Source organism: Plectropomus leopardus, chromosome 11, assembly GCF_008729295.1.
Source record: "Plectropomus leopardus isolate mb chromosome 11, YSFRI_Pleo_2.0, whole genome shotgun sequence".
NCBI classification, from domain to species: Eukaryota; Metazoa; Chordata; class Actinopteri; order Perciformes; family Serranidae; genus Plectropomus; species Plectropomus leopardus.
The window spans coordinates 28158197-28181288 of NC_056473.1; the positions used below are offsets into that span (position 1 = coordinate 28158197).

At 41.3% G+C, this 23092-nt stretch overlaps 1 protein-coding gene across 2 annotated transcripts; it reads left to right on the forward strand.

Moving 5' to 3' along the window:
• The first annotated feature begins 372 nt into the window (after positions 1–372).
• On the forward strand, positions 373–22003 carry ppp6r2b (protein phosphatase 6, regulatory subunit 2b). 2 transcript variants are annotated; one of them, XM_042495522.1, is made up of 25 exons: positions 373–713; positions 3459–3631; positions 3751–3906; positions 4015–4113; positions 4928–5114; positions 6881–7018; positions 7107–7172; positions 7316–7428; positions 7542–7655; positions 7842–7962; positions 9273–9434; positions 9513–9743; positions 9844–9908; positions 10580–10695; positions 10815–10900; positions 10996–11073; positions 11165–11262; positions 11345–11402; positions 12036–12157; positions 12300–12466; positions 12574–12730; positions 13473–13552; positions 13984–14194; positions 15951–16097; positions 19307–22003. In XM_042495522.1, the coding sequence occupies exons 3-25, from the start codon at positions 3779–3781 to the stop codon at positions 19338–19340; spliced, it is 2778 nt and encodes a 925-aa protein (XP_042351456.1). In that variant the 5' UTR covers positions 373–713; positions 3459–3631; positions 3751–3778; the 3' UTR covers positions 19341–22003. The 2 variants fall into 2 exon arrangements, with proteins under 2 accessions (XP_042351456.1, XP_042351457.1); XM_042495523.1 differs by lacking the exon at positions 373–713 and adding an exon at positions 958–973.
• The last annotated feature ends 1089 nt before the right edge of the window (positions 22004–23092 follow it).

Sequence of the window (23092 nt, forward strand, 5' to 3'; positions counted from 1 at the left end):
GCTTATTTTCTTTTGTTTTTGATTGGTATCTTTGCACTTTTCCTTTTCCTATTTAAATAACATTTTCAAATGCACAAATGGAAAAATTATATATTTTGGAACTACAATTGCACTACAGTGTAAGCATCTGTTAATAAAAAACAAATCTTTGCAAAATAAAAGAAAAAGACAGTGAGGGATAGTCCCTAAGTCATCAGATATCCACTAACAGAGAAGCAAACAATTTCTTGTGATAAAATGTTTGATTTTAATACATAGAAATGCATCTTCTTTACAACAACTCAAATTAAAATATAGTGTTTTGTTTGAGAGTTATAAATCTGGATATTTTACTGCAGTGGTTGATGCTGTGCCACCAGTTTCATACTGACAGCACATTTTCAGGGTGACCGCAGATAAATAACGGAGTTGGTGTTGTGATCACACAGTTGATGGACAGCTTAACTTTTGATTACGTTTTAGGTATCCGCCATTTTGATTTCCAAATCTGACAGATTTCTTGTTGCCTGCCTGCTGAAGTGTATTTCGGACAGTGTCAACACAGGCCAAGCACCGTGCAGCGGCTCAGTAAATGACATTGCAGCCGGGGAAGGGTACTGCCTTCAAGCTAACGACGCAGACATGAGCAGCCAGCTATGGGCCTCCGGGTGACCTGACAGCCAAAGTCGCCGTTCAGCTCGCAGATGAGGACCGATGAAAATGATGGATGAAAGGTAACAGTCGCTTGTGTTTTGGGAGAGAAACATAACGCAAGCTAACGATGTGCCTCGCTGTCAAACGGTCAAACGGTAACGCTAACAGGCTGAATCAGGAGGACATCATCCCGTCTAACGTTAGCTACGCAGCCGTGATACACGACCGACCGATGTTAGCTTTTTATCCAACATAAACATCGTTTGCCATCACATTGAAATACTTTGACAACGTTAGCAACATGGTTCGCTAGCGGGCTGGTTTGGGACCTGCATGTAAGGTAAGGGAAAGCCGTTAAAACACCGTAAATAGAGATTGGTAACAGCAGATAAGCTAACTTAGCATGTGAAGTTTCCATAACTGCCCCTATAAGACAATTAACGGATTTATTGCGGTTACTCCGTGATAGCTAACCGTCACCAGCTGATCTTAGGACGACAGAAAGGCCTGTCTTAAAGCTGTCCGTGGTTGTGCTGATAAATGGCATTTACATCCAGCTAATAAGGATGATTTTTTTTAAGTTCATAGTTAAAAAAAACACCTGTTTGTTTAGCCTCAACGTGTTTACTAAAGGGATGGATACAGTAAGGCAGCATGCTTTGAGATTGTTATTGTTATGCAATTAATTTTAATGGTGCCTGGAAATGAGCAAATTATGTTTAACCCCCATTTTTCATTGAAAATATATTACACGTCTTCTAGTGTATGCAGTGAATGCAGACTGTTCTGAGATCATATACATTTTCTCATAATTAAGACAAACATGCTGAATAAACAGCATGTTTATCATGGTAATCAGCTGTTTATTTCAATGGATGGTGGCCTGGATCATTGGCTAGTTTTTTTGTTTTGTTTTTTTAAAGACTGTACGTTATTCATCAGAGCAGGGGGGTGGCTTGGGTTTGACTTTTTCATGTCATGACCCTCCTTGGAGCTACTAATGTTTTTTTTCCTCGAGCCTCCCTGACTGCAGCAAAATGCATGAACATCCCTCAACTATAAACACCCATATCTCACTGTTTCTAGCTATGATAAATGTTGGAGATTTTCAAAGAAAACATGCTTTAAAACCAACTTGTGGTTTGGTGGTTCTGGGGGTATTTAAAATAAATACAAAATATAAGCATTTACAGTTGAATGTGTTTTAAGTTCATAGTCTGAGCTGTTTGTTTACCCTCAATGTGTTTATTAAAGGGATGGATACAGAAGGGCAGCATGCTATGAGATTGTTATTGTTATACAATCCGTTTTAATGATGCTTGGAAATGAGCAAATTATGTTTAACATCCAATTTTTATAATAATATGTTACACACCTTCTTGTGTATGTAGTGAATGCTGACTCCTTTCTGAGATCAAATACATTTTCACGAGGGGCCTTTCCCATAGTTTAGACAAACATGCTGAATAAACAGCATGTTAATCATGGTAATCAGCTCTTTATTTCAATGGATGGTGGCCTGAATCATACACCAGTTTTATTAAGATACTGTACTTTATTTATCAGAGTAGGGGGGTGGCTTGGATGACCTTCCTTGGAGCTACAAATTTTGTCGATGAGCCTCCCTGACTGCAGCAAAATGTGTGAACCTCCCACTGTTATAAATAACCATATTTCACAGTGATAAATGGTGTGCTTTTGGAGATTTTTAAAGAAAACCTGCCTTTAAAACCCACTTGCAGGTTTGGGGGTTCTTGGGGTATATAAAATAAATACAAAATACAACAATTTAAAGTTGAATGCCCCTCCCTTAAGCCAAATGAAAAACATTACTCCCTCCTCACTGCTTAAAAAAAGATCTGAATCTGGTTTTACATCACCCCCTCCCCTCTGATAAATAACGACCAACCCCTAAGATGGATTTTGTACTGTGTCAGTGGTCTCACGGAAGTCACTCGCTTGCACATTTCATATCACACACTAAAGTTAGGTATCCGCCTGCAGGGTATTATTCTTACTCCAGTTGTTGTTGCTTATGTTCCTAGTACGGATCCTTAAAAAATCTTAAAAGGTATTGAATTAATTAAACTTAAAATAAGGTCTTAATTGGTATTAAATTCTCTTAAGTAATTTTTTAAAAAAGTCTTAAAAATGCTCAGACATGGGAAGTAGGAAGTTGTTTTTTTAACAATGCATTGTAAAATCTCAAAATAATTCGTAACATCTAGTTTATTTGTTAAATAATTTAACAGATTTGGTGAAATCTCACATGCAGATTGAGAAACACATAACCACCCAGAAAACAGGCCAGAAATGCCAGATATTTCCCAATTCTGTTGGTAACCCAAATAGTTACCTACTGATCATATGATATGTTGATTGTCTTTCATGTGCTCCACTCTAAAAAGGGTTGTTTTTTTTTTTAATCAACTTTTGATGTAGATAATTAACTATTTCACCTGACAGTCATGCTTTATGTTGCAATAAACATTTGGGTAAAATAAAATTGTCCTTCAATTTTGGTTATCAGAAAATTGGTTCTTTAAAAAGTCTTAAATCTACCTTTAATCAAGCTGCAGGAACCCTGTGATTTAACTGTATATGTGAGGATATTCTCAAAGCAAGCCGGTTGATGTCAATACACAGATGTGCAGCACTAACTCAATTACAGATGCATTGCATCCTGCTCTCTCCAGGGAGGAGTGCTAGTTTAGTCTCTGCACTTATGCTGACTTTTAACTCTTCCTCTGGCTCTAAGGAAGGCAGAGCAAGTCTTCCTGGAATTGATGCTATAACATTTGTTGTCTCTCATTTCTCATTACCAGGATGAAGCCATTCTCTCCTGGGATTGTGTGTCTGGTGTTATTATGAACGAAGTGGGTGTGTTTGTGTCTTCATTGTGTGAATTTGCTGCTGCTGATTGATGCCAAGACCATGCAGTGTCAATAAGGCGAATGGCTGTTTAGCAAGATCTAAGGATACTGCTCCTTGTCCAAATGTAAGAGCATACATAATATAAATGAATTATTCAGCACACAGTTATGTCATTTACATGAATATTTATATTGCATGGTCATGATACTAAACCACCACGTCACATCCTCTTCTGGTCAACAGCTAAGTGTATGTGCCGGTGACGTCAGCCATGTTTTGGAAGTTTGACTTACACACATCTTCTCACCTGGAGGCTTTGCTGGACAAGGAGGATGTCACGCTCATGGAGCTCATGGACGAGGAAGATGTGTTGCAGGAGTGCAAGGCCCAGAACAGGAGGTCTGTTTGCTTTAGCAGATGAGTCGCACATTATGAAATTTATTACATTATTAGTAATTCCTGTTGGTACTAACTGGTTCTTCTTTTCTTATCATAATGGATTTGTAGACTTCTCCTGTTCCTGTGCCAGGACCAGTGCATGCAGGACCTGGTCCGTATGATCACTACAGATCCCCCTGCTGGTGTAGAGGAGACAAAGCGCTTCAAGTAGGTGGTTGTGTAGAATGTGCTGATGTAGTGTGCTGTATCCAGGAAAAGATGTTTTTGCTGGTGCTGCACTGCATCATGTCTCTTACTTGCCATTTTGTAGTAAAGCTGAGAGCTTAAGCAGGCTTGGATTTGTGAAAACAAATTGCTCTTTATCCACATATTCAACCAAGCCATTGGCAATGCTTTTTAATATAAAACTACTTAATTGCATGTTTGACAACCAACTTTTAAAATTAGGACAGTCCTGTTCCTGTTTATTTTTCAGTTATTTTAACACTATTAAGGTAGAAAATTAGAATTGGTTTTGTTTCTGCTTGGTTTTACTGCCAGGTGTGTATCGTTGCAACAGTAACCCTAGAAACCTGCACTTTTTGAGATTTTCTTGGTACGATAACCACCTCAGAAAATATCAAAGGTTCACAGTATCACAGTATTACAGCATTATTATTATTGTTATTATTTTTATTTTTATTATAATTATTATTATCAGTCAGTATGGCCTTTAAAAATTGAAAAACCAGTTAGTTTTGGTTTAAAAAATGTTTATTAATCTAATTAAGCATTAAAAACATTTTTTTGATGGAAATATGTGTCAATTTCATTCATTTAACGTAGTTTAAAAAATGACCAATAAATCTACCTTATACCTTGAACCTACCTAAAGGTGAGATTCTCTGTCCAGTTGCGTGTTTTTTTAAAATATTGTAGATATCCAGATGTTCACGGTATGATAATTGTCAGCTTTTATATCACAGTAAACATTAAAGCCAGTATATGGCTGCACCTCACAGGTGTGTTCTCTTCATGACAGGTATTCAAATATAGCATGTGAGCTGCTGACATGTGATGTGGGAGTGATCAATGATAAGCTGGGTAATGAGGAGCCTCTGCTCGAAACTCTGTATGCCTTCCTGGAGCAGCCGTCCCCACTTAACCCCCTCCTGGCATCTTTCTTTAGCAAGACAATTGGGAACCTCATCACACGGAAGACTGAGCAGGTAATACAAGTACACACACTCGCGCACACACAGCTAAATCAAAGGGCACACTCAGAGAAGATGACAGCTGTGGTTTTGTGTTGTGGTGCATTAATTCACAATGTCTGAAGGATGCTTACAGCAAGATAATAGAAACTGCTCACACTGGGAATTACTCTCAAACAAGATAGCTGTAAAGTTTTATTTCTCTTTAAATGCCAAGAGGCAGATTTTTGAACACATAAAGCAGTGCACATATGGGGAGTTTCCACCAGCAAGTCAGCCCTGTTCAGCTCAGTTTGGTACGCGTTTTTTTTCGTTTCCACTGTGAAAACATTAGTGCTTTTAGAACCGTTCACATTTTCGGTCACCCTTCTGCTTTCCTAGCACACAGATCAGGTACTAAGGTGGAGCTACAAATGCTGCAGTCTGTTCATCGGTCAGAAGAGAATCAACACTGTGCTCAAGGGAAAGCTATGGCTGGTTTAACCAACATTTATACCATGATAAGTTTTCCATACATTAGTAAACCATAACTTTAAAATGAAAGCATGTTTACCGCCTCGAGCAGCAGCCGTTGACTGAGGGGAAGATTAAAAATTTCATTCACAAGGCCGACTGCCGGAGACATAAGGTTTCCTAATCCTCACTCTGAGAAAAGAACGTATGGTACTGTCGGAGCTTCGTTTGATGTGCTCAGGAAGAATAAACCCCCACTCTTGCCTGACAAGGAGTCAATGCCGAAACCCCCAATTTATAAATATCCTATCAAGAGACTCTCACTGCTGCCTGCTCTTTTTGTGCAGCCCCATTCTGTGGACAACAAACAGGGTGCAGACTTAACACTGTATCACCGGTGATCACGGAAATACAGCACGTGCTGCTGAATGGAGCAGTAAGTGACAACAACTCCGCCCACATGTGAGAGTACTGTCTGTGGAGGAAACACGAAACTGATCAAGGGACTAGGAACTCTGGTTCTATGGAAAAGCGACTATAGTTCAGGTTTTACCCTCTTTGTGGTAGAGCCTGAGGATGTCAAGGTCAGTTGGCGCATCCGTCTGACCAGCTGGTTAGTTCGGAAACAGATATCTTGAAAACTGTGACATTTTGAGTGGATATTTGTTTTCCAGAGAAATGATTTGAAATGATTCTGGTGACTTTTGTAACCTGGATGTATTAAAAGTAGCTGTGGCTATTGGTGCCACTTGTTCTCAGTTCACAAAAATATCACTACTATTAATGATATTTTCATATATTTGCAAAGGTTTTAGATGGAAATGTTTGGAATTGTCCACACTGCAACATTTATTTGTGTGTAAATCTGTAGGCTTGTATTTCAGTTGTATAGAGACTATCTATAGTTTGTGATAATGTTTGCAAAAGGCTCATCCCTGAAGCTAGTTGAGTATTGCACAATGAAGATGGTATAGTTTAAACTTCTGTGCTAAATGTTGAAACTGACAGAGCAGACTTAAAAGAACATTTGCAGATTTTTTTTGAAATACACATCTACAGTGCCAATTTTTTTGAGGTGAATGGAATGTGCTTTTTGCTTTTCAAATCACTACAAATTGCGTTAAAAAACAAACATGTCTTTGCAGAAACAATATCCCACCTTCTCGCGATAATCTCTTTTCTATCTAAGAAATAATCCCGGTTGACAGTGAGGTAATGGTAAATGAACTGCACTTGTATAGCGTTTTCTAGTCTTCCAACCACTCAGAGCCTCACCGCGCCACCTTTTTTCAGTGTATGGTGTTTCCTCTGCCCTCTGTTGTGTTCAGGTGATCAGTTTCCTGCGACGGAAGGAGGGCTTCCTTTCCTTGGTCCTGAAGCATATTGATACATCAGCCATGATGGACGTGCTCCTAAGACTTATCAGCTGTGTGGAGCCGCCCCCTCTCCGACTCGAGACACTTATTGTATGAGACAAACAGACCCACATTCATACTTTTTACCCTTTTCACATTGATGTTGTTTGCAGTTCTAATGTGATATTTTTCTCAATAGTGGCTTAATGAAGAGAAGCTGGCCCAGAGACTCATAGAGCTTATTCACCCTGAGAGAGATGAAGAGGTAGAGGGACATTCAATATTTTTATATTAACAAGTAACTCTCTTCTGTGATAAAACATACTATCACTATCAACCACAGACTCTTAAATACACAGTTTACAGGACTGAGTGTTTCTGTTTGTATTTGTGTTATTTTTCTCACAGAGGCAGTCGAATGCATCTCAGACTTTGTGCGACATCATTCGGCTGAGCAGAGACCAGGCCAATCAGCTCCAAGAGATTTCACAGCCTGACCCTTTGCTGACTGTGCTGGAGTCGTAAGTCAGACAGACATATGCAGACACACACAATCACACACACACACACACACACATTTGCACTCTCTTGACAAGATGTGGAGGCGATGACATGCTGCATTGTGTTTCCACAGGCAGGAGTGTGTGGAGCAGTTGCTGCAGAATATGTTCTCAGCAGAGTGTACTGAGAGCTGCATCGTCAATGGAATTCAAGTTCTTCTCACATTATTGGAAATCAGGAGGCCTGTGTGAGTGTGAGACTTTAGAGCAAATCTGAACTGTGTATAAAGAATACTATTTAGATCTACTTAGTACAGATTGCTAATGTCATTATTCATTTGACCACATGGCCTGGTGAAGTTTAGTCACATGTTCTTTGTGTGACCATTTTTTTGATGTGCGTGTGTCGTGTGTTTGGTCTGTTTTTATGACAGGGTTGATGGTGTAATGGATGCTCAGGGATTTGAGAGAAGTTACACTGTTAACAGCAGCATTTTGTTGGCCATCCAGCCACACCTGATACACTTCCACCAGCTGCTTCTGCAGCCACCTAAGGTACAAAGATATGATCATCTATCTGTCCTTTATATTGGCTGTGGTAGTATAACATAACATGCCACACACAATAAACATATATAATGATAGCTATCAATCAATGAGAGATCACAGCAGTAGGCAGGTTTCTATTAAACTTCAAATTGTATAAATTGAAACTGCAAATATAAAATACACCTAATGGAAACATATCAATTTTGAAAAAAGTCACATTTGTTGTGAAAACGTTTTTTCGAGGTTCTATTTTTGGTGATTCAAAAAAGCTATATTTTGCAAAACTTCTGCTTTTGTAGGTCACATGATGCTATGGCTATGTGCTTGTCAGTAGGAACTGGTTCCTTCGGGCATGATGCAGCAGCCGCTACAAGAGGTGTTATTGCATCACATAATTTGTCAGAAGTTGAGCGGATCATCCGGAAGTTTTGAATCCACAATTCCTCTGTGAAATCATGTACAATCACCTCCCAGAAATCCCTCATATGTGGCCGCTCCCACGTATAGGAGGCTTGCCTTTCCATTATCGCTCGCATAACACGCCTATGTCGCATTCGATTGGAAATAATAACAGCTAGTGCGGTGGCTGCAATAGAAATAAACCTGCTAATGTTTTGAGCATCCATCGCCATGCTTCTTGGAATGTTATCGCACATAACGCAGTTGCATAACGTCACTAAGTGGAAACACAGTCATCTCAAATTGTGTTTAATCGACATTCAGGTCACACCAAAGATTTGCAATAAAACGAGTTTAAACACAACTACTTGTAAAGTGCCAGTCTCAGACGTTCTGCAAGACTGCAAGTTTACACTAATAGGACTAGATGAGACTGTGTATAATCTCTGTACTTCTGTTGTTACATTCTAAAACCAGCTGCTGAGGACTTGACAAGCTGAGTTAAAGGTAACACCATCAGTCGGCCTAAGTCGAGCTGGGACCGGACACTTCACACTGTTACATCTTTCCTCCTGCAATGACCTGAAATGGTTTCATCTTGTCTTAAATCTTTGGCCTGAACATGGCTTAAGTCATCCAGGTGCTAGTCACAGGCATTATGGAAAACATCAATAATACATCAAGGGCTTATCCAGCACCAAAACTCACAGAGGAAAACTTTTTCACTTGCAGAGTGTGGAACATGATATAAATATCAAGCATGCTCTTATTTTTGCTGTGACAACCCTTTTCTTCAACAGTTATGTTTGGTTCTCAGCCGTTTAACATTTGCTGTACAGTAGTAGCACATGTATAATAAAACTCTGCTTAACCTTTAGGCTTTTGTTTTCTTAATTCCTCCATCTGTGCACTTTTAGAGAAATCCCATGCTGACTACTCTGGGTGTGCTGGAGGAGCCATTAGGGAACACACGTCTGCACGTAGCCAGATTGGTGGCCTCTCTGCTGTATACGAGCTCAGCAAGCCACGCGGTCGTAGCACAGGAACTCTGCCGACTCAATACAATGGACCTGCTTCTGGTGAGATTAGCAGACATACTGCATTTCCAGAGAACAATATTGAGAGAGCACCAAATGTTAAATATGCCCTTTTTTCAGGACTTGTTCTTCAAGTACACATGGAACAACTTCCTGCACCTCCAAGTGGAGCTTTGTGTTGCTGCCATTCTCCGGCCGTGTGCCCATGAAATGAGACTTCAGCCTGGCTTGGGATCCCAGGAAAAGTTCATGCCTCAACAGGATGCTTCACAAGAGCAAGGATTGACTGACGCCCCTTCTGAACCTTCAGCCACCAGTGAAAACTCTGCACACAATTTAATGGTGACTCATGTAGGTGTCTTTGCTTGTCTTCATCTCCTGAAACGAGCCACTGGGGTGGTTATTTCTGAATGAAAACAATTGATTGACTCCTGTCTTTGTCTCTCACAAGTTGTTTCAGCACTGCCACCTTGTCCAGAGGATTCTGGAGGCTTGGGAAGAAAACGATAAGATACAGTAAGGAATGGCATGATGACATTTGCAAACAGGCAGTGGCCTTTTTTTTTAAATTGATTAGATGATTGCAATGCTCTTTTTACTGGCCTTCTGAAACAGTCAATTAAGAGACTTGAGCAATTATTCAGAATCGTGCAGCCAGATTTTTCACCAAACCAAGGAAGAGGGTGCATATTACCTCGGTTTTAGCTACACTCCACTGGCTCCCGGTATCTTTTAGAACATATTACAAGTTTCTTTTGGTGGTTTTTAAAGCTCTTAATGGTTTAGCACTGGCCTACATTGCAGACTCTCTGTCATTCATTCTATAACCCTTTACAAGCTCTCAGATCATCTGCTGCTGTTTTTTAAAAAACAAATAGTTATATGTACAAGAAAATAGGTTATGTGAACTATGCTCCGAAATTATGGAATACCATTCCAAAAGCTGTAAGAGACGCAGGCTCTGTGAACATTTTTAAACAACAACTGAAATCCTATTTATTAAGCCTGGCTTTTAGTTAATGAAATTCTTGTAAATGTTCTCTGTTTTTTTTTTTTTGTTGGTTTGTTTGTTTTGGGGTTTTTTTGCGTTGCATTTTTTTATTGTGAAGCACTTTGAGCTGCATTCCTTGTGTGAAAAGTGTTCTATAAATTAAGTTTATGATAATTTTTATTACTTCTGTGTTTAGGTCAGAAGGTGGTATGAGGAGAGGTTACATGGGACATTTGACTAGGATTGCCAACACAGTCGTCCACAACCTGGAGAAGGGCCCGGTTCACACACAGATTAGTAGCCTCATCACAGGTTTGTCTGTGTGGACAAATGTACTCACATTCCTGTGTTAAAGAAAGAAGGGATTTACATAATTCCCTCTTTACTGGAATATTGCTTTTTTAATGCTGATGTTGTGTTTTTGGATGTAGAGCTGCCAGAGGACTACAGAGGGCGCTGGGAAACCTTTGTGGACCAGACCCTGTCGGAGACTAATAGAAAGAACACTATAGACCTGGTAAACACACACATATGCTCATCCACAGTGCATAATAGCTGTTTGTAATGACACACACTCAAACTTCTTGTGTGTGGTGTTTCGTCCATCTCCAGATTGGCACTGGAAACCCGCGCCCATCCTCAGAGGACGATATGGAGAGCCCCTTTCCTAAAGAACTGACACTGCAGCAGGTACAAATACGTAGCCACACATATGCAAAATATTGTTTGTGTTAGCAGAGATAGCAATCTAATTCAAATTATGATGTGTGATGTGAATTAGGCCTTTTCAGACTACCAGATCCAGCAGATGACAGCTAACTTTGTGGATCAGTTTGGCTTCAATGACGAGGAGTTTACTGATCACGATGACAGCATTGGGTAAATGACAGTGGTACATTCCTCAATGACAGTAAACTGTTGTTATTATGTGTCAACTGAATGGTTTCTATTTTTGTGGCAGAGCAACGTTTGACCGAATTGCAGAGATCAATATCAACATCGATGCAGGCCAGGACACTGTGAGTTTATTTGGATTGTTTACACAAATGTATTCACATATTTATTCTATGAAGTTGTGTTTCTGTAATATTTTGGAGCTGTAAATGTCATTGTTAACTCTCAAATATGCATTAAACCCCGAAACCCGGAAGAGACTTTCACATTTTGTTTTGCAACATAAAAAAGACGGTTGCTAACAAGTGGCTAAATGAGACTGCAGAACGTAATCTCCTCAAAACGTGCTGAACATGGCTTTACAGCCTCGTAGTGGTAGCGACGTGACCATAGTCAAGTTTGTTTTAGCCCAGCAATAGCTTTTTTTCTCTGGCGACTGCATTTAGGCTTCAAAAATCCTGGTAGCAATGTTTTTTTGTGAAGATTATCTTGCTGAACAAAACTCCTAAGTATCAAAAATGTTTGTGTACCGCAAAACTTCCACAGGCTTTTTGATGAGGGAACCAGGGTGATGTTAGCTTCCAGGTTGGCCTCTAGAAAAATGTCATCCCTGGAGAACTCTGTTAGGGGCCAAAAAATCAAAAACAAACAGCCACACATTTGAGACTTTAGCTTTAGCATTTGTTATGCAGAATTATGAATATTGATGTACATCAAATAAATCTAACACATTTGATACATCTGCCTGTCCTTTGCAGGCAAATACAGCTGTGTTTGAGGCCTGTTCCAAAGAGAAGATTCAGCCCTTTGATGATGATGAAGAGGACATTTGGGAGGAGAAAGAGATCAACTTTGCAACACAAACCAAGTCCCGTAACAGGTAAATACACAATACACAGCAGTAAATACAGATGCAATCAGTGTTCTGGATTTTATTTCAGCATTGTGCTTCAAGTTGTTATCAATGTATGTGAAATAACTGTCATCAATCAAACGAAGTAAAAGGTCCTGCTTGATTGAAGGTTTGGTGGGTCACGATCATCCCAGAGCCCAGCGGTTAGTAAAGATTGTGATAGGACAACAGCTTCGGAGGCAGAGGACAGAGCAGCAGACTCCGACTCAGAAGGAGAGGATGCTAAAGATGACCTGGATCCTTTCTTGAGCCTTAGCCAGACTGAGGCAACAAAAAGTGAGACATTTTATGTTCTATAGTAATGCATTTTTCCCTATATGCTATGGCTAAAGCAGGTTTGAGCGTGTGACTACTGCAGAGTGTGTGATGCTTTTTACATTCAGGCTCTGGCTGGATAGCAGACTTTGGGGAAGTGAACTCAAAGGCTCCTGCAGCAGGAGTGGGCTTTTCCGCCTGGGACACTCCAGACTCCCAACCAGCTGCCACAGAAGCAGAGGAAAAAGGATGGGCCAAGTTCACCGACTTCCAGCCTTTCTGTTGGTGAGTGTGTGTGTGTGTGTCTGTTTGTGTCTGTCTGTGTCTGTGTGTGTGTCTGTGTGTGTGTGTTTTGACAAAATTGTAATAACATATATACTGATAATATTTTTGAGTTACCATTTCAGTCATTGCAAAACTCAAAGCATCCCCCAGAATAACAGTTGTGCAACAATAAAATCCTCATTAATTTGAACTGGAAGAGAAAGACTAATACATTAAACCTCTGAAATTCTTAAGAATATCATATTAAGCCTGTAATGTCACACTGCTCCTAGACTAAGCTGAGGAATGCAATTGTATGTGAACAGTGTTTCGCTCCCTTTGCAGTGACAAATTTTCTGAGAAAGCTTTGGCAAATTGCAATGTCAGTCACAAATGTTAAGTGAAAAACGAACACTTAAAACAAAGAGTAAAGAATAGAAAAATATATTTTTTAATGTAATCAAGTATAATATTTAATGTGGGGACATAGGCATAATGTCAGTTAGCGTCTATTTCTGAAATGTTTTTACAGCTTGAAGTTAAACAACTACCTTTAAGCCTTGATTGTACCTGTTGTCTCCAAACGTATCTCCGTTGTTTGTTTGTTTGTTGAAGAATTTTTAAAAAAATGGAAGAGTCAACCATAGAGACACACTATAACGGCACAATTTCACCCTTAAATTTCAATGGCTGTGTCTGTCATTTATTGCCTGTGTTGTTTTTTTCTGCAGGTCTTCTTATCTTTGTGATTTTATGTCCCCAGCTCTGAAACAGGCCCCAGATGCAGCTCTCCTGTGGACTCGGAGCTCAGCGGATCAGGCAACACCAAACCAAATCAGAACCGTGAGTTGCTGCAGCATGGCACATTCAACTACATAATCATTGGATGCATGTTTATATTATATTTTTAACTTATATTGTTAAAAAGATAAACACTGAAACAGTTAGAACTGGTTTTAAAAGTAAGGTTACTCTTTCATTTAAAAGCACATTATTTGTAAAAAATTTGTACTTGTAAAAAACAATTTTGGAATACATTTTCATCTACTGGATTTGAACCTGTAATCTTTTCGTCGGCAAAATCGACTGAGATAAGTGATGTGACAGTAAGGTTCATAGAGTCATAGAAACCCAAACTTAAATGCCTTTGTCAGCTCATTACTGCTGCATCTCAGTCTCTTACTTCTGTGGTAATTTGACCTCTTCTGTTATATCTGTACACATCCGTGTTCAAACGAGGTGATTTCTCCCCCCCCCCCCCCCATGCTCTGCAGCGTGTGTGTGGAGTGTGTGTGTGGCAAGAAAAGCTCCGCTGGTGGCATCAGACAGCTCCTCCTCCAGCAGCTCAGACAGCGATGAGGAAGAAGGCAAGACAGAGTCGGCAGCCAGTGAGACAGTCACCACAGAGACCATCACCACGGGAGCTGGAAAGGAGACGATTCGACTCACCGTGGACGCCAAAAATGAAAGGGCAGTCTTCAGCAGGTAGACACACTCACGCAGAAACTATATGTTACTGAGTATGTTACTATGACTGTGTTGACTGGTGCAGTGTGTCCCCCTTCTTCTGTTGCACTTCTAAGTCGCATTTACGCTGTATGCTCAAGGCGGGAATATCACACCTTAACGCCGCCTCGCGGTTCTGTATATAATGTCAGGAAAATAGAAGATGGGACAGAGTGGTCTTGCCTCTGAGGTAGTGACAGGGCCGTAACAAGGTCTGTATAAAAGAAATGTAAAGCCGGAAAGATGTGACCATGGGCAGCATGGGTGTGAAGATTTGATGTGTTAATGTGTGCGACCCACCGCGGGAGATTTAAAAAGCAGCTGTAGCAAGCAGCAACCAATTCAAAGAAGAGTGACAGCGGCAGTAAATATCCACAAACTGTAAGAAAGATGAGATTCGTGAGCTCCTCACCCTCCAAGCAGAGGATAAAATCAGTTGTGATATAACGGAGTCCGTTAATGATTGTGATTGACGTGTTAAGCCTTTGTTCTTGCTTCGAAATCCCTGCTGAGGCATATATTAAATATCACGCTAAAGTCGGACGCTCGCGTGTTAAATGTCATGTCTGTCATACCTCTTTAGATTGCGGGATGCCGCGATGCAGTATGTAATCACACACTGAAAAGCAATGACACCGCCATCGTTTGGTTCTGTGTAAAAATGCAGGAGCGGCGTAAAGGGGGGACTTTGTTGCGGCCCTATAGCGCAATCTCTGTGTAAAAGCGACTTTATGGACCCCTTCTTTTCCTTTACTCCCATTCTTTTTCCCTCGCAATGTTACCTCCACCTTCTCTGTTCTTCTTCTGATATTGCCCTCCTTACTGTCTGTTCCCTCCTTTCTCATCTCCGCTTGACTCCAGAGTATTCAGACCAGCGGTCAGACGGTATGTTGTGCTTGAGGTCTTTGCTCTGGAGTGCCGAATGTGTTCCTGAAGTTGTATGAAGGCTTTGAAAGGCCACCATGAGTACAAATGGTGCCATATGTTTTTGTTTGCTCATTGCATTTAACAGGATGTGATTTAACAATGCCTTGCCATAATTCAGGATGAGCCTAATTCATCACAAAAATATACTAACCCACAACTGGTGGCTTCCAGAGAACCTAAAGGACCTCTTTCCTTATGCAAGGCCTATTTCATGTTCTCAACACTTTAAGTCTAGAACAACCTCTAATCAGCATTTTAGAAATCAAATGGTGGCTTGTGTTTGTGAAATTACACCAAAAGAGAGCAGTATCACTGTTGTTATGATACAATTAATAATTGTCACAGTCGTAACATTAATAAGAACCAAGTTGATATGATTTATTTTCTCTCAGAGCACCGACACTACTAACAGTATGTCAGCTAGCATGCTTTGAACAGAAGTTACTACCAATCAGGTATATCAACATTCTAACAAATCAACATATTCATTAGCAAGTTACTAACAAACAGTGCATCTGTAAGCATGCTACAGTTAAATAGGTACAACTTTAAATTTTAGAATAACTACCTCAGCACAAACCTTAGAAACTGTGTTCCCAACTCACCAGCTACATGTTGGCAGTAACAGTGGGATTCACACACTGGACATGGTAAAGGCCAGTGTTGACAACCGAAAGCAGACAGCTGTGGGGAAATGTAGCCAAAGCAGACAGTTGCATCTGCAGTTTGTTCTTTATGTTGTGAGTTCAGGTGATGATCCCTGGTTATCCCTTTTGTTAGTCACAGTTGTATTTGTTTTTTTTCACAGTGAGGCAGATAAGGTGCCAGTGGAGGGACTCTCCATCAAAGACAAGGCGAAAGGCAATGAGAAAGACAGCGAAAAGGGAAAGAAACATGGAGACTCTTCCAACCCAACAACCGCCAGTCCAACTAACCAGTCGGCAGTTGTCACACAGTAAGTGTGTGTTCCTGTATACATTGCGTGTGTGCGCTTTTTTTCCCAGTGTTCCCAAAGTCAAAGAAAACCTCAAAAAGTCATGCATGGTTCTTACAAGGTACTTGAAAAAAATGTTATGGGTCCTTAAAAAGTCATGGAAAGGTTTTGAAGTTTTGTCCAAAAAAAGGTGTGGTAATCTCAGTGTTTGTATACATCTGAATAAAACGGGTGCGATAACCACACAAAACAAATCCTCAGTAAAACACCTCCCAAGAATGAGCCCTATTATGAGAATCCTCACATATCTGACCTAAAAAAAAAAGCTAAAAAAAAGTGGTTTGTGGGTTACAACTGATCATTTTCTTCTCATTAACATCCTGCTCAGCTGTTTGGCAGAGCACATTTTGAGTCTCTATATCACAATGAAGAATGTGTCGAATTTAACTCAACCTGATTGAGCCATCTCTATCATTCGGTTTAGATATATTATGCTAAAAAAATCCACTAGATGTCGTTGTGTCTTTATATAGTCTGCCTAATCAGTCCACCATACGGTGGCCCTGAGGACAATAGTAATAAATATTTAAAAAGCACAAAATATATTTCACAGAACACAAATACATTTCACAGATCACAAAATACATTTCATGAAACCGGAAAGGGTACTTGCTAATTCCAAGTCTGTCAGGCATCAGTCATTAATCATTTCCTGTTTACACTGGATACCGCAATAGCAGAGCGAGCGCAAAATTTCAGGTGTTTACCAGGATGGGAGAGGAGCTTGAGTTGATAGTGCAATACTTCAACAAGGGACATACATATAAGTGTGATTCTTGAAATACTCTCCTCGCATCATGAAATACACATATCAATTGTAACCCTTAAATCACGCTTAAAAGACCTCGCACTACAGAGAAGGGGGCGGATATTCTTCATTAAATGTTGTTAGGAGGGCAACATCATCAGAGATGCTGGGACCTGGACAACTATTTGGATACCGAACAATGTGGATAACTTTTAAGCAGAAACATGGTCTGCGTGTCAAAAGGGAGACCATCATGAAATGCTCCGGCAGCTGAATCCATGCGGGACACTTTTGCGGGCACGTCGCAGGTTTATCCGTCGCACTTACCATTCAGTGGGTTCGAACTACCTGCGTCATGTAGACGCGTATGACAAATTAAAACTCTCTTCCACTCTGGAGTTGTCACTGGTGAGAGGCGCCGGGCAGGGGTGGCAATACATATTGCCCCCGGGATCAGTGTCTGTATGTTGGAGTTTATCCCAGTAGACGAGAGGGTAGCCTCCCTCCGCCTTCGTTCTGCTTGTGGACTTCAACGCTCACGTTGGCAGCGACAGTGATACCTGGAGGGGCGTGATCGGGAGGAATGGCCCCCCCGATCTGAACCCGAGTGGTCTTTTGTTATTGGACTTCTGTGCTCGCCACAGATTGTCCACAACAAACACCATGTTCAAGCATAAGGGTGTCCAATTGTGTACTTGGCATCAAGACACCCTTGGCCGCAGTTCGATGGCCGACTTTGTAGTCGTGTCGTCGTTCTTGTGGCCGCATGTCTTGGACGCTCCGGTGAAGAGAGGGGCAGAGCTGTCAACCGATCACCACCTGGTGGTGAGTTGGCTCCGATGGTGGGGGAGGACGCCGGCCAGACCTAGCAGACCCATATGGTGGGGACTTGGGACATTGTGGATCAGTGGAAGGAATACTTCAAAGACCTCCTCAATCCCACCTTCCGGTGAGGACACAGGGCCTGGGAACTCGGAAGTGGGCTCTCCCATCTCTGGGGCTGAGGTTGCAGAGGTGGTCAAAAAGCTCCTCGGTGGCAGGGCCCCAGGGATGGATGAGATCCGCCCAGAGTTCCTAAAGGCACCGGGTTGTTGTGGTGCTGTCATGGTTGACACGTCTCAGCAGCATTGCGTGGACATTGGGGGAGTGCCTCTGGACTAGCAGACTGGGGTGGTGGTCCCTCTTTTTAAGAAGGTGGACTGGAGGGTGTGTTCCAACTGTATGGGGATCACACTCCTCAGCCTCCCTGGTAGGGTCTATTCAGGGGTACTGGAAAGGAGGGTCTGCCGGATAGTCGAACCTCGGATTCGGGAGGAGCAATGCAGTTTTCGTCCTGGTCGTGAAACTGTGGACCAGCTCTGGACCCTTGGCAGGATCCTTGAGGGTGCATGGGAGTTTGCCCAACCAGTCCACATGTGCTTTGTGGACTGGAGAAGGCATTCAACCGTGTCCCTTGGGGAGTCCTGCAGGGGGTTCTCCGGGAGTATGGGACCCCTGACACGGGCTGTACGACCGGTGCCAGAGCTTGGTCTGCATTGCCGGTAGTAAGTGGGACTCGTTTCCGGAGAGGGTTGGACTCAGCCAGGGCTGCCCTTTGTCACCCATTCTGTTCATAACTTTTATGGACAGAATTTCTAGGCGCAGCCAACGTGTTCAGGGGGTCCGGTTTGGTGACCTCAGGATTGGGTCGCTGCTTTTTGCAGATGATGTGGTCCTGTTGGCTTCATCAGGCCGTGACCTCCAGCTCTCACTGGATCAGTTCGCAGCCGAGTGTGTAGCGGCCGGGATGAGAATCAGCACCTCCAAATCTGAGGCCATGGTTCTCAGCCGGAAAAGGGTGAAGTTCCCTCTCCAAATCGAGGAGGAGATTCTGCCCCAAGTGGAGGAGTTTAAGTACCTCGTGGTCTTGTTCACGAGTGAGGGAAGGATGGAGCGGGAGATCGACAGGCTGATCGGTGCGGACTATGCACCGATCTGTCGTGGTGAAGAGAGAGCTGAGCCGAAAGGCAAAGCTCTTGATTTACTGGTCGATCTTCATTCCTACCCTCACCTATGGTCACAAGCTTTGGGTAGTGACCGAAAGAACAAGACTGTGGGTACAAGCGGCCGAAATGAGCTTCCTCCGTAGGGTGGCTGGGCTCTCCCTTAGAGATAGGGTGAGAAGCTCCGTCATCCGGGAAGTGCTCGGAGTAGAGCCGCTGCTCCTCCGCGTTGAGAAGAGCCAGATGAGGTGGCTCGGGCATCTAATTAGGATGCCTCCCGGATGCCTCCATGGTGAGGTGTTCAGGGCATGTCCCACCGGTAGGAGACCCTGGGGAAGACCCAGGACATGCTGGAGAGACTATGTCTCTCTTTTTCTATAGTTCATTGCCAGAAGTCTCAATGGCAGATAATGTTCCTAATTTTTTTTTATTTCTTACAGAGAGACGCAGCCTTCTACCAATGGACCGGCCTAACGATGCAGCACACACAAACACTCACCCATGCTTCATACCTGTCCATTCAACACAGCAGTGCCACCTTCGCTTCCTGTTAGCAGCCCTCCAACACCCTTTTTGTGTCCGAAGAACGGCAGACGCTCAGTGTTGAGGTCAAACAGCCCTTAACGGTATGAATGCTGGATAACCCATATCTTCACAAAGGTACACTGACTCTCCTGCACCTTCATAACATAATTACAATTCAAAGAGGAATGTGAGTTTTAAAGAACATTTCATTGTACCAGATCCCCAAAGCCAAATTCTTTTACATATGAACTATTTTAAAATGTGATTTTCCCTTTGAACTTGAGAGAGTGACAACACTCTTGATGTGATGAGCGTTTGAGTGCCAGCTAAACAAACACAGTTTAAAATTAGACCTTTATTAAATTCAGCATTGAATTTCAGAATGCATGTCTGATCTCTGGGCATTAAATCACAACCCAGAGAGTTTTTCTATTAGAGCATTTGACTGTTTACACTTTAGTAAAAAAAAAAATAAAAATACTCAAATAATCAGCCAAGATTACAAAAGCCAAGATGCTTGTAAAGCTAGCCGCCATTGTCTCCTCAGCATCTCACTGTACATGACAGGCAAACATTTTATTAGTGCAAATGTGTGAGTGATAATGATTTGGCTTTTTTCATACATGCTGCTGAAATAATTTCTCAACCCGAGTAAGATTTCTTTGCTTCGATCATGCGGAACACAAACACTCCCTATTTGTTGATTTAGAGCTTCAGATTTGGGAGCATCATGCGTCACTTCCTCCTCAAACCTCTGAGAGATTCATGTAGTGTAGAGGTGTGTGTGCTGTTGTATCCATGTGTGTAGATGTGTGTGTGTGTATGTGTGTTTGAGCTCTGTCTGAGGTACAGAGTGCATTCTCAGGTCAAAGGAGAGGTATGCAGATACAAAGAAAGCACACCTGTGTAACACACACACACACACACACACACACGCACACAGTGTCATACACACATGAATACACAACCAAAACTATACACACGTGCAAAAAAACACAGTGATGTGCACATACCGATTCATATCACCCTCAGAGCTGTTTAAATGTAATATTGTGAAATTTGAACCTGTATTAGGTTGTGGCTACTCTTGGTAATATGTAAACGTAATATAAATGTAAACAGTATATATAAACATTATATCTATTTTTGGAATAAATCCAATGTACGGAAAGGCGGTTGTTTCGCAGGTTGCAACGTGTGTATTGTATGTGTGTGTTGTACTGTTGAAATGAGGCAATAATGATGTCTGTTTTGGTTAACACTCCAGCATCAGTTCCTGTTCCTCTGCTACATGCTTCCTACGTGGAGGTTTGGGAGTGTGCATGTGCGTGAATGTGAGTCGGTTGTCTGCGATGCATCCTCCGTGTTTGTGATGAAAGGATTATGGTTTATTAGAACTTGGGTCTTGTTTTTCTGTTGTCGGTTTTAAACAAAATACCAGTTTACACCATCGTATTTAGAAGAGAAAACAAAGTTATACATTAAAAAAAAACTGCTGCTTCAACTTTTAACTTTTGTCATCAAACTTGCAAGGACAAACTTTTCCCATGAAATGAGGGACTATTATCAGCAGGAGCTGAACAAATTTGTTGATAATCCAGCTGATGGATTGAAAATATCCGGTTCTGATAGTCAGCTAGTTGACGTGTCTAACATTACCTCCTGACAGTTTCCTTATTTGCAGCTTTTCTTTGTCTAATATATAACAAGGGCTTCCCCCTCAAAGTAGGAGATCCGAATCATCAGTCGAAGACCCCTCAATCAACTGAGATTTCTTCAAATTGAGCAGTTGTTTATTTATTTATTTATTTTTTTGTCAGTCAGTGTGCAGTGTACCTCTGGGGTCTCCAGATTTAGCTGCAGAGTGAGTGCTCCTCACACTGCTCTTTGGTGTAAACAGGGGGGCAGCTGCCCAAAGACGGAGAAGCTTTGCCAACTCAGTCAGGCTCTGAGATATCCTAACGTCATCTTTTGCCCTCTGCTCTCAGCATGTTAATGCAATACAGTCTGGCTTTTGTTTGAAATCTAGTGTCATTGTTGCTGCACGTATCCGACCTGTTGTTAGCGTAGTTTTCATGATGTTACTTGATTGTCGCGGTAACACTGAATGTCACACCAATCCCTGTTCAAAGGTTATGCAGAAAAAAAAGAGCAAATAGTCGAATTTTCGTATTGAACAGACCATTTTTTTAATCTATTTATCTTTTATTTTATTTTTTAAAATATATAGATATATATTTTATTTTTATCTATTGATTTATTTTCTCTCCTTTTTTATTTTTGTTTCCTTTTTCTCTCCATCTTTCCCTCTTTGGCATATATTGTCTCTCTATCTTTCCCCTCTATGTCTCCTGTGTAGGCAATTACATGCATGCAGACACACAAACACACACATATAAACATATGAAAAATGAATGCATTTATAAAAAAAAACCCAGCCAAATCCTCATCAGCTGACATAGTTTGGAGTTGTTCAGCCCTTTATCTATAAGTAACTAAGTATTTTGGGGGATTTTGCACTGTTGGTCGGACCAAACCTTCTATTTGGCATCACTTGTTTACTGTCAGTTTATGGACCAGTGATACTCAATTTACCAGTGTGGACCATTTTCTAATTCACAATAATAATAAATTGATTCACCGAATATCCAAAAATCCAAGAAATGCCCCTGCGTGTGTGGGACTGCTGTAAATGGCTCCTGGTTTCCTGTCATTTCCCAAAAGTGGCTCTTAAGTATCCCTTTTATAGATCAAATAATGAATGGGTTTGATCATTAAAATACTGGTCAAATTAATCAAAAAGAACAATAATCGTGCGTGACAGCCATACTATCAACACTATGAGGAAAACGTGAATGTGTGCTCATCCAAAGTAACGTTGTTTAGATAATTTAACAGAAGTGTTGGCGTGTTAAAAAGACTGATCTTATTTCCTCATGTTATCAACATTTAACTTGTTGATCTGAAAACAGATTTCATAGCGAAACTACAAAAACAAGACCCCAGCTGTAGTAAACCAGAATTATCCTTGAAGTTTGCGTGTGCCCGGCAGTCATGCTTTACTTTCTCTCTCTCCTCGTCTCTCTCTTTCTCAGGGCAGGAGTTGACTTTAATTGCATATAAATGCCTACGGAACGATTAACATAGATTGTTGTATTTATTTTAAAAGCACTTTTTCGAGAAGCACTTTTGGTTTGTATTTGGCGGTGCCAAGCGCCGCCACGTTACTCCCCACTCAGAGAGGTGGGAATGTTTGACTTGAACGAGTGAATTATGTAGATACTTTAGAATACTTTTTCTTCGATGCTTTCTGCCAAAGTGTGTCTTCCCGCCAGTGTTACAACTGGGTTTCATATCTGTGAAGTAGCCTCCTTTCTCGCAATGGTGTCACTGGTCTAGATTTATCTAAAGCAGTCTTTGTTTGATCCCTCTCTCATGTTTTTTTTTTAGTTATGTGATAGAGTTATCAGCAGTAGGAGAAGATGCCACATGTCAAAGAAAGACTTTGAAGATTCGTCTTAGATCACAGATATTTTTGCTTTTATCTGTTCAGCGCAGAGCTGTTTGAAGTGGAGCTGCACAGAGTGTAAGCGTTGGTTTAAGTCAGGGTTAGAGGAGAAAAACAGGGCTGTTTTTTTGTCAGGGTGTGCACAGGGTCAGAATACTTCATCTTCTCGTCTTTCGCCAAACCTAAGCACTGC